Source organism: Anguilla rostrata, chromosome 1, assembly GCF_018555375.3.
Source record: "Anguilla rostrata isolate EN2019 chromosome 1, ASM1855537v3, whole genome shotgun sequence".
Classification (NCBI taxonomy): Eukaryota; Metazoa; Chordata; class Actinopteri; order Anguilliformes; family Anguillidae; genus Anguilla; species Anguilla rostrata.
The window spans coordinates 555,001-567,500 of NC_057933.1; the positions used below are offsets into that span (position 1 = coordinate 555,001).

General features: G+C 52.4%; 1 protein-coding gene across 3 annotated transcripts in view; it reads left to right on the plus strand.

Annotated features, from left to right (window-relative positions):
- LOC135253927 (AT-rich interactive domain-containing protein 1A-like) overlaps positions 1 to 12,500 on the plus strand; it is a 39,833-nt gene that overhangs the window by 17,829 nt on the left and 9,504 nt on the right. For all 3 annotated transcript variants that reach the window (XM_064333902.1, XM_064333821.1, XM_064333969.1), the window contains exons 5-12: positions 3,102 to 3,342; positions 4,243 to 4,317; positions 4,673 to 4,843; positions 7,121 to 7,562; positions 8,388 to 8,530; positions 8,829 to 8,926; positions 9,156 to 9,365; positions 10,655 to 10,856. In XM_064333902.1, the coding sequence (XP_064189972.1) occupies positions 3,102 to 3,342; positions 4,243 to 4,317; positions 4,673 to 4,843; positions 7,121 to 7,562; positions 8,388 to 8,530; positions 8,829 to 8,926; positions 9,156 to 9,365; positions 10,655 to 10,856 (1,582 nt within the window). The remainder of the gene's footprint in view (positions 1 to 3,101; positions 3,343 to 4,242; positions 4,318 to 4,672; positions 4,844 to 7,120; positions 7,563 to 8,387; positions 8,531 to 8,828; positions 8,927 to 9,155; positions 9,366 to 10,654; positions 10,857 to 12,500) is intronic.

Here is a 12,500-nt window from a genome sequence, read left to right on the forward strand (position 1 = left end):
GGGGTGCTCAGGCTGGTGTTTTGGGGTTACTGCAGTATTCAGTGTTTGGGGTGCTCAGGCTGGTGTGTTGGGGTTATTGCAGTATTCAGTGTTTGGGGTGTTTCCTGTTTCTACTCCTGTCCTGTGGCTCAGGGGCTGTGCTTCCTGTGAGCGTGCTCAGAGTCTGTGTTTTGTTGGGTGGGGCTCAGTGTAGGTGGGGCTTTGTGCTTGGTTGGGTGGGGCTGTGTGTGGGTGGAGCTCAGTGTGGGCAGGGCTTTGTGTGGGTGGGGCTTTGTGCTTGGGGCTGTGTGTGGGTGGGGCTCAGTGTGGGTGGGGCTTTGTGCTTGATTGGGTGGGGCTGTGTGTGGGTGGAGCTCAGTGTGGGCAGGGCTGTGTGTGGGGCTCAGTGTGGGTGGGGCTCTGTGCTTGATTGGGTGGGGCTGTGTGTGGGTGGAGCTCAGTGTGGGTGGGGCTTTGTGCTTGGTTGTGGGTGGGGCTGTGTGTGGGTTGGGGCTCAGTGTGGCAGGGCTGTGTGTGGGGCTCAGGTGGGTGGGGCTCTGTGCTTGATTGGGTGGGGCTGTGTGTGGGTGAGCTCAGTGTGGGTGGGGCTTTGTGCTTGGTTTGTGGGTGGGGCTGTGTGTGGGGTGGGGCTCAGTGTGGTGGGGCTTTGTGCTTGGTTGGTGGGGCTGTGTGTTGGGTGGAGCTCAGTGTGGTGGGCTTTGTGCTTGGTTGGTGGGGCTGTGTGTGGGTGGAGCTCAGTGTGGGTGGGGCTTTGTGCTTGGTTGGGTGGAGCTGTGTGTGTGTGGGGCTCAGTGTGGGGGGCTCTTGCTGGTTGGGTGGGCTGTGTTGGGTGGAGCTCAGTGTGGTGGGCTTTGTGCTTGGTTGGGTGGGGCTGTGTGTGGGTGGAGCTCAGTGTGGGTGGGGCTTTGTGCTTGGTTGGGTGGGGCTGTGTGTGGGTGGAGCTCAGTGTGGGTGGGGCTTTGTGCTTGGTTGGGTGGAGCTGTGTGTGTGTGGGGCTCAGTGTGGGTGGGGCTCTGTGCTTGGTTGGGTGGGGCTGTGTGTGGGTGGAGCTCAGTATGGGTGGGGCTTTGTGCTTGGTTGGGTGGGGCTGTGTGTGGGTGGAGCTCAGTGTGGGCAGGGCTGTGTGTGGGGCTCAGTGTGGGTGGGGCTCTGTGTTTATGGGCAGTGTAAATGTAAATGTGTTTCTGGGGCATGTTGTTTAGTCAGCAGAAACTGGAGGCTGTACTGAGCTGAGCTGTGAAATCAATAACTGTAGCAGCATGTGGAGACAGACGGGTGTGTGAGGGTGCGTGTGTGTATGTGTGTGGGTGTGTGTGAGGGTGTGTGTGTGTGTGTGCATGCATACACATGTAAGAATGCGTGTGTAAGCTTAACATTTATGTTTGAAGTATGGAGCGGCAGTGTAAGATTGGATGGGCAGAGTTTCTGTTTGTTTCACACACACACATTCACACATACACACACACTCACACATTCACAACTACACACACACACAGACACATACATACTCACACACACACATTCACACAAATACACACATTCACACAACTACACACACACACACACACATTCACACAAATACTCACACATTCACACAACTACACACACACAGACACATACACACTCGTACACACACATTCACGCAAATACACACAGATTCACACAACTATACACACACACACACACATTCACACAAATACTCACACATTCACACAACTACACACACACAGACACATACACACTCGTACACACACATTCACGCAAATACACACAGATTCACACAACTATACACACTCACACATTCACACAACTACACAGACACACACTGAAGCAGTGGTGAACCTCTCCCATTTCATCTCTCTCCATCCTTTACTCTCCCTCTCTCTCTCTCCCTCCCTCTCCATTTCTCTCTACATTTCTCTTTCCCTCCTTCTCTCTCTCTCTCTCTTGCTCTCTGTGCTGTGCTGAAGGGGGCTGTGGGCTGTCCAGCAGCGTGTAACTCTTACTCTTGACACACTCTACCACAGTGTGTCTGTGTTACACCCTTTTGGAAGAGTGCGGTATTATTACTCTCTCAGAAGTGTGTTGTCTGTAGGCTTGTGTATGGTGATGAGGCATCACGACAGACATCTTCACTTCCTGTCCACTGCATGCACTTCCTGTGAGGGCTCCACGGCATGGCCACTGCAGTCTGTGCTGCTCTCTCCCATTTGCTCATTTCTGTGCTGCCCCCTGGTGGCCCAGTTTGGCATCTATACAAGCAGCTGTTGTGTGTTATATGGTGTTGTATTGTGGTGATGGTGATGTGTTATGTGGTGTTGTTTTGGTTTATTCTATGTGTGGATCAGGCCTAGCGTGGTGTGTGTGGATCGGGCCTAGCGTGTGTGTGTGTGGATCAGGCCTAACGTGGTGTGTGTGGATCGGGCCTAGCGTGGTGTGTGTGGATCGGGCCTAGCGTGGTGTGTGTGGATCAGGCCTAGCGTGGTGTGTGTGGATCAGGCCTAGCGTGGTGTGTGTGGATCGGGCCTAACGTGGTGTGTGTGTGGATCAGGCCTAGCGTGGTGTGTGTGGATCAGGCCTAGCGTGGTGTGTGTGGATCGGGCCTAACGTGCTGTGTGTGGATCGGGCCTAGCGTGGTGTGTGTGGATCGGGCCTAGCGTGGTGTGTGTGGATCGGGCCTAGCGTGGTGTGTGTGGATCAGGCCTAGCGTGGTGTGTGTGGATTGGGCCTAGCGTGGTGTGTGTGGATCGGGCCTAGCGTGGTGTGTGTGGATCAGGCCTAACGTGCTGTGTGTGGATCGGGCCTAGCGTGGTGTGTGTGGATTGGGCCTAGCGTGGTGTGTGTGGATCGGGCCTAGCGTGGTGTGTGTGGATCGGGCCTAGCGTGGTGTGTGTGGATTGGGCCTAGTGTGTGTGTGGATCAGGCCTAGCGTGGTGTGTGTGGATTGGGCCTAGCGTGGTGTGTGTGGATTGGGCCTAGCGTGGTGTGTGTGGATCGGGCCTAGCGTGGTGTGTGTGGATCGGGCCTAGCGTGTGTGTGGATCAGGCCTAACGGGGTGTGTGTGCATCGGGGCTAAAGTGTGTGTTCTCCTGTGCTTGCAGGATCTGTCGGGCTCCATCGATGACCTGCCCACGGGTACGGAGGGGGCTCTGAGCCCGGGCGTGAGCACCTCGGGCGTGTCCAGCAGCCAGGGCGAGCAGAGCAACTCCGCCCAATCGCCCTTCTCCCCCCACACCTCGCCCCACCTGCCCGGCCTGCGCGGCCCCTCCCCCTCCCCTGTGGGGTCCCCCGCTAGCGTAACACCCTCCCGCTCCGGGCCCCTGTCCCCCACCGCCGTGCCAGGTATGAACACACACTGAACACACCCTGAACACTCTCTGAACACACACTGAACACGCGCTGAACACACACTGAACACACACTGACACGACACCACTGAACACGCGCTGAACCCCGCTGAACACACCTGAACACGCCTGAACACGCTCTACACTGAACATGCTGAACACGCTCTGAACACACTGTGAACACCCTGAACACTGCCTGAACACCCTGAACACACCTGAACACACACTGAACACACACTGAACACGCGCTGAACACACGCTCTGAACACGCTCTGAACACGCTCTGAACACGCTCTGAGCATATGCTGAACACGCGCTGAACACGCGCTGAACACTCTGAACACGCCTGACAATGCCTGAACACGCGCTGAACCACTACCCTGAACACCACTGAACACGCTCTGAGCATATGCTGAACACGCGCTGAACACGCGCTGAACACTCTCTGAACACGCTCTGAACACGCTCTGAGCATATGCTGAACACGCGCTGAACACTCTCTGAACACGCTCTGAACACGCTCTGAGCATATGCTGAACACGCGCTGAACACAGACCAAACACTGTAAACGTATATTTTACGTACCTTGAATATATACTGAACACAATCTGAACACACGTTCAGTACAGACACATTACTTAAACCACACGCAGCACAGACTGGACACACACACATTACTCACGCAGCACATGCAGTACTGACAAGGCACAGACACATTACTCACACAGAACACGCAGTACAGACAGGGCACATACTCATTACTCACACAGCACACGCAGTACAGACAGAGCACAGACACATTACTCACACAGCACACGCAGTACAGACAGAGCACAGACACATTACTCACGCAGCACAGACAGGACACAGCTCTAAATGGGTTGTTTGTTTGCAGGGAGCCAGATGCCCCCCAGACCCCCCAGTGTGCAGTCAGACAGCATCCTACAGCCAGCCATGGCCCAGGAGAGAGGTGGGGATTCAGCTGCTGTGTGTGTGTGTGTGTGCGCGTGTGTGCGTGTGTATGAATGGTGAATGTGCGTGTGCGTGCGTGTGTGTGCGCGTGTGTATGAATGGTGAATGTGCGTGTGCGTGCGTGTGTGTGCGCGTGTGCGTGCGTGAGTGTGTGCGTGTGCGTGTGCATGTTTGCGTGCGCATGTGCGTGTGTGCGCGCGTGTGAATGTGTGTGTGCCTGCGTGAGTGTGTGTGTGCCTGCGTGAGTGTGTGTGTGCGTGTGTGTGTGCGTGTGTGTGTGTGTATGCGTGTGTTTGCATATGCAGATGTATTGGTATTTGAACGGGGGCTGCTCGCGCTGTTGTTCCTCTCAGGGTTCATGCAGAGGAACCCCCAGATCCCTCCGTACGGGTCGCCCCAGCCCGGACCCGCCTTATCTCCACGCCAGTCCTCAGGAGCCCAGATGCATGCTGGGATGGGGCCTTATCAGCAGAACAACTCCATGGGCAACTACGGGCCCCAGGGTGGACAGTATGGGCCCCAAGGTGAGGGGCGGGCCGGGGCGGGGCGGGGCAGGTCCCACTGAGTCCCGTTTCATTCATGTTCAGGTCGTTTGATTTCTCCTCTTCTCCTCTTTTCCCATTCTTTCTGTTCTTTTTCTCCATGTGGGCGAGCTTTGAGCAGTAGTGAGATAACTTAGAAGCTTTGAGCAGTAGTGAGATAACTTAGAAGCTTTGAGCAGTAGTGAGATAACTCAGGCCAGTGGTAACTCAGGCCAGTGGTAATCAGCCCTGTTCCCTGAGACCTGCCGTCCTGTAGGTTTTCACTTCAGCCCTAGTCTGGCACTCCTGATTCGGCTGATTAGCATCTCAGTGCAGCTCTCCAGCTGCTGAACGAGGTGTGCTCTGTTAGGGCTGGAGTGAAGACCGGCTGGATGGTGTATCTCCAGGAACAGCGTTGGTTAGACTGTCCCCTTCAGAGAGACGGTCTGCACAGAGGGAGCTGTTTATACAAGCAGGAAGCACTGCTGACACACTGCTGCTGTTCTGTTAGCCAGCTGCTGCTAACACACACACTGCTGCTGTTCTGTTAGCCAGCTGCTGCTAACACACACTGCTGCTGTTCTGTGCAGGAAGCACTGCTGACACACACACTGCTGCTGTTCTGTTAGCCAGCTGCTGCTAACACACACACACTGCTGCTGTTCTGTTAGCCAGCTGCTGCTAACACACACTGCTGCTGTTCTGTTAGCCAGCTGCTGCTAACACACACACCGCTGCTGTTCTGTTAGCTAGCTGCTGCTAACACACACACCGCTGCTGTTCTGTTAGCCAGCTGCTGCTGACACACACACTGCTGCTGTTCTGTTAGCCAGCTGCTGCTAACACACACACTGCTGCTGTTCTGTTAGCCAGCTGCTGCTAACACACACTGCTGCTGTTCTGTGCAGGAAGCACTGCTGACACACACACTGCTGCTGTTCTGTTAGCCAGCTGCTGCTAACACACACACACTGCTGCTGTTCTGTTAGCCAGCTGCTGCTAACACACACACACTGCTGCTGTTCTGTTAGCCAGCTGCTGCTAACACACACACACTGCTGCTGTTCTGTTAGCCAGCTGCTGCTAACACACACACTGCTGCTGTGCTGTTAGCCAGGTGCTGCAGTCAGGTCAGTTATTACACACACACACACACACGTGGCCAGAGCTGGTTTTTATAGCGTTGTGCTTCATTATAGTTTAATTTGGGGGAAGTAGTCTGCACATGTAAAAAGGGCACTTATATCACCTGCAGAAAAAGGCGATCCATCAGTAAGAAAGGGTTTGGAGCAGGGGCAGACTAATAAGAAATGGATTAAAACAAATGAACTCAAATTAGAGGAGAATGTAACATTTGAGCCTTGTGATTGAATTTGGTCGTGGTTCATTTGTGGCAGCATTCTGTCGGTGCTTGACGATGCCAGGTGTCAGCTCGTTCAGATGAAGGGAAGCTGTCGTTCTGCACTGATGGAGTTGGGTGGAATGGAAAAAATTACTTTTTGCTTTCTGTGCAATATTTGGAAACTTTTTTCTCACCTCTGTCTCAGAACTCTTCAGTGCTGTTGCAGAGCTGTTTGCTTGCTCATATATTTTGTGATTGAGTTAAAAAAAAAACTGGTCTTGTCAAATCCTGGAATCGAGTCCAGAGGGAGTTTAGTCAATTCAAGTGTGCAGTCATATTTGTGGACAAAAATCTGCCAGTGTTTGGAATTCATTATTTTTTTCTTGTTCAATCTGATGGTGAAATGTTTGCACTCAGATGTGTCTGTAGGTGATTCACCTGGTCGATGTGACGTAGTCTTGTGTGCTTGTGTGGATACATTTCAAACTGCTGAATGTATTGAGAATCCATACGCATGCAGTGTACCCGGCATGATGCACTTTGTTGCTCAAACATTTTTTTATCTTTGATATGCTCTCCCATGTTTCAGGAAGACTATGAGGGTTTACCAGTAATTCTACGATTAGTCAGTTAATTTAATTCCTCTGGGGACACCCATGAGGATGTGGACTGTGATGTACGTTTAAATCCCGGTTGGTCACATGTTTTCGAAATGGTGACACTACTTGTGTGTCTAAGTGCACACAGCATTAGCATGTCTGTGTGTAAGTGTGCTGTTATACAGCATTAGCAGGTATGTGTGTGAGTGTGCTGTTATACAGCATTAGCAGGTCTGTGTGTGAGTGTGCTGTTATACAGCATTAGCAGGTCTGTGGGCAGATGTGCCTGTTTTTGGGTCTCCTGTCTGACCTCTGACCTCTGCTCTCTTCCTCCTGCAGGTTACCCCCGGCAGCCCGGCTACAGTGGGATGCCCAACGCCCAGTACCCGGGCCCTGCCATGGGCGGGTCTATGAACCCCATACCCGGCCAGGGAGGGGGGGCACCCTACGCTGGCATGCCCCCTGGCAGGATGGGGCCTGGCCAAATGGGCACTCGCCCCTACGGGCCCAACATGGCCCCCAACATGGCCCCCAACATGGCGCCCAACATGGCACCCAACATAGCGGCCAACATGGCCCCCAACATAGCGGCCAACATAGCGGCCAACATGGGCCCCAACATGGGCCCCAATATGGGCCCGAATATGGGCCCTGGCATGGGCAGCATGCCCCCTCAGGTGGGCTCGGGGATGTGCCCCCCCCCAGGGAGTCTCAACAGGAAGGCCCAGGAGGCTGCTGCAGCCGCAATGCAGCACGCCGCCACCAACTCCATACACAACAGGTACAGACACACACACACACACACACACACAGACACACGCACCACACCCAACTCCATACACAACAGGTACACACACACACACACAGACACACACACACACGCACCACACCCAACTCCACACACAACAAGTACACACACACACACACACACACACACACATGCACCACACCCAACTCCATACACAACAAGTACACACACACACACACCACACCCAACTCCATACACAACAGGTACACACACACACACACGCACCACACCCAACTCCATACACAACAGGTACACACACACACACACACAAACACAGACACACACACACACACACACACACACCCAACTCCATACATAACAGGTACAGACACACACACGCACCACACCCAACTTTATACACAACAGGTACACACACACACACACGCACCACACCCAACTCCATACACAACAGGTACACACACACACACACACACAGACACACACACACACGCACCACACCCAACTCCATACACAACAGGTACACACACACACACACACACGCACCACACCCAACTCCATACACAACAGGTACACACACACACACACACACCTGCACCGCCACCAACTCCATACACAACAGGTAAACACACACACCCATGCAGCACAACCAACTCCATACACAACAGGTAAACACACCTGCACCACACACACACACACACACACACACACACACACCTGTAAAGTGTGTAAAGTGCCTGAGCACCCTCAGTGCCTGAGGATAGTGGCAGGTTTGGGGGTGAAAGTGTGTGTTGCTGTGATGTTTATCAGTGATGGACTCTTACTGCCCCCTTTCCACAGGCCTCCTGGGTACCCCGGCATGTCGCCGGGCATGATGAGTAGTGGCTCCCCTTACACACCCAGCCTGAACAGCATGCCTGGCATGATGACCCCCCAGGGGTCCCCGTACCCCATGGGCGCAAACATGACCAACAACTCCGCAGGTCAGTACCCCCGTGCCCCCCAAACACCCCAAAACCCTAACCCTAACCCTGGTCACCGTGGAGACCAGCTGCACACAGGGCACTGATCAGTGGACAGGAAATGACAGTGCCTGCATTACACCTCTCGGTCCTGAGTTCCAGTAACCAGACAGAGCCTCAACAAGAGTTTACAAGAGCTGAAGCTGATTAGTGCCCTGGTGGAAACGTGTTGGTGAATGAATGAGTGAACGTATTTATGAATGTGTTGAGGCATCACCTGTGTATTCGGGGCACTAAGGTGTTGTTGCTCTCACTGCAGGTATGGCCCCCAGCCCCGAGTTTGGCCTGGACGTGAAGCTGAATCAGAAGATGAACAGCAGAACGGACGGGACCCCCAAACCTGAAAGCAAATCCAAGGTAACCTGCAGAAATCAGCAGCCAATCACTTTCTGAGGAGCATTCTGACATCATACCTCATCATCAAGTGACTTCATCAGTGAAGTGAAGTCTGATGCTTGTGGTCGAGTGGATCGCGTGGCCCATAAACCCACCTGGGCGGCTCGGAGTGTGTTCTGAAATTCAGAGGGCCTACCCTTCCCTGCTTTTCTCTCAACCCCACCCTGTCACTATGCTCCTCCCTGTCCAGAAGTCCAGCTCCTCCACAACGACCAATGAGAAGATCACCAAGCTGTATGAGCTGGGCGGGGAGCCAGACAGGAAGCTGTGGGTGGATCGGTACCTGGCCTTCCTGGAGGAGAAGAGCATGGCCATGAACAACCTGCCGGCCGTGGGCCGCAAACCGCTCGACCTCTTCCGCCTGTACGTCTCCGTCAAGGAGATCGGGGGCCTCACACAGGTAGGCCTGCGCCTGGAGTGTGTGTGTGTGTGTGTGTGTGTGTGTCTGTGTGTGTGTGTGTGTGTGTGTGTGTATAGTGTGTATAGTGTGTGTGTGTGTGTGTATAGTGTGTGTGTATAGTGTGTGTGTGTGTGTGTGTGTGTATAGTGTGTGTGTGAGTGTGTGTGTATAGTGTGTATAGTGTGTGTGTGTGTGTGAGTGTGTGTGTATAGTGTGTGTGAGTGTGTGTGTGTGTGTGTGTGTGTGTGTGTGTGTATAGTGTGTGTGTGTGTGTGTGTATAGTGTGTGTGTGTGTGTATAGTGTGTGTGTGTGTGTGTGTGTATAGTGTGTGTGTGTGTGTGTGTGTGTGTGTGTGTATAGTGTGTGTGTGTGTGTAGTGTGTGTGTGTGTGTGTCTGTGTGTGTTTAGTGTGTGTGTGTGTGTGTGTCTGTGTGTGTATAGCATGTGTGTGTGTGTGTGTGTGTGTGTGTGTGTGTGTGAGTGTCTGTGTGTGTGTAGTGTGTGTGTGTGAGAGTGTGTAGTGTGTGTGTGTGTGTGTGAGTGTGTGTGTGTATAGTGTGTGTGTGTGTGTGTGTGTGTGTGTGTGTATAGTGTGTATAGTGTGTGTGTGAGTGAGTGTGTGTATAGTGTGTGTGTGTGTATAGTGTGTGAGTGTGTGTATAATGTGTGTGTGTGTGTATAGTGTGTGAGTGTGTGTATAATGTATATTGTGTGTGTGAGTGTGTGTGTGTGTATAGTGTGTGAGTGTGTGTATAATGTATATTGTGTGTGTGAGTGCGTGTGTGTATAGTGTGTGTGTGAGTGAGTGTGTGTATAGTGTGTGTGTGTGTGTATAGTGTGTGAGTGTGTGTATAATGTGTGTGTGTGTGTATAGTGTGTGAGTGTGTGTATAATGTATATTGTGTGTGTGAGTGTGTGTGTGTATAGTGTGTGTGTGTGTGTGAGTGTGTGTGTGTGTATAGTGTGTGAGTATGTGTGTGTATAGTGTGTGTGTGTATAGTGTGTGTGTGTTGAGTGTGTTAGGTGTGTGTGTGTGTATGTGTGTGTATAGCTGTGTGTATAGTGTGTGAGTATGTGTGTGTGTATAGTGTGTGTGTGTGTGAGTATGTGTGTGTATAGTGTGTGTGTATAGTGTGTGAGTGTGTGTATAATGTATATTGTGTGTGTGAGTGTGTGTGTGTGTGTATAGTGTGTGTGTGTATAGTGTGTGAGTATGTGTGTGTATAGTGTGTGTTTGTGTGTACGCGGTGCAGGTGATTGGCAGTTGAGTGGCTCGGTCTCTCTCCAGGTGAATAAGAATAAGAAGTGGCGAGAGCTGGCCACCAGCCTGAGCGTGGGCACGTCCAGCAGCGCCGCCAGCTCCCTCAAGAAGCAGTACATCCAGTGTCTGTACGCCTTCGAGTGCAAGATCGAGCGCGGGGAGGACCCACCCCCCGAAATCTTCACAGACAACAAGAAGAACCAGCCCAAGATCCAGCCTCCGTCCCCAGGTCAGCCCGCCACTCCAGGCCCAGGCTTCAGCCTGCTCCCTGCCTGCCGCCCATAATGCCTGCAGACTGGTTGCAGAAGCTGTGTTAGGAATGCTGTGTTAGGGAGGCTGTGTTGGGGAGGCTGTGTTAGGGAGCGTGTGTTAGAGATGCTGTGTTAGGGAGGCTGTGTTAGAGATGCTGTGTTAGGGAGACTGTGTTGGGGAGGCTGTGTTAGGGAGGCTGTGTTAGGGAGGCTGTGTTAGAGATGCTGTGTTAGGGAGGCTGTGTTAGGGAGCATGCATTAGAGATGCTGTGTTAGGGAGCATATGCTAGAGATGCTGTGTTAGTTAGGCTGTGTTAAGGAGCTTGTGTTAAGGTATTTGTTGGGGAGCCCTCTGTTCCTTGGGGGGGTGTAAGGGAATTCCGTCTGAGCACCCCTGCTGAAACCACATCCACAAGATTTACAGCACAGCCAGAGAACTAATGATGGAGGATCTTCCTCAATTCAGCTCAATGTGCTTTATTGGCAGGAAATACACAAAGTAGATATTGCCAAAGCAAACAAGAAACGCCCTCTCTTTCTCTGATACCCCTCCCCCCTTGCTTCCCCGTTAGAGGAAAATCCCTGCTTTGGGGGGGGGGGGGGGTTGGCATGTGCACCCTGCCAACATGTAAATAAATGTGACCTGCCAACGACCCCTCCTGTTAGAGACATGAGTCAACAGCACACATACTCATACTCACTCTCACACACACACACACACACACACTCACTCATACTCACTCTCACACACACACACACACTCACTCACACTCACTCTCACACACACACACACACACTCACTCATACTCACTCACACACACACTCACACACTCACTCATACTCACTCACACACACACTCACACACTCACTCACTCACTCTCACACACACACACACTCACTCACTCACTCACTCTCACACACACACACACACTCACTCATACTCACTCAACACACATCACTCACTCCTCATACTCACTCTCACACACACACACACACTCACTCATCACTCACTCTCTCACACACACACACCACTCACTCACTCACTCACACACACTCACACCTCACTCTACCACTCCACACACACACACTCACTCACTCATCACTCACTCTCACACACACACACACACTCACTATACTCACTCCACACACACACACACACTCACTCATACTCACTCCTCACACACACCACACACACATCACTCAACTCCTCACACACACACAACACACATACCCACACACTCACTCACCACACACACACACACACACACACACACACACTCATACTCACTCTCACACACACACACACACTCACACTCATACTCACTCACACACACACACACACACACACCACACACACACACACACTCATACTCACTCTCACACACACACACACACTCACACTCATACTCACTCTCACACACACACTCACACACTCACTCACACATACTCATACTCACTCTCACACACACACTCACACTCACACACTCATACTCATACTCACTCTCACACACACACACACACACACACACACACACACACTCATACTCACTCTCTCACACACACACACACACACACTCATACTCACTCACACATGCACACCACAAACACATACTCCACACACA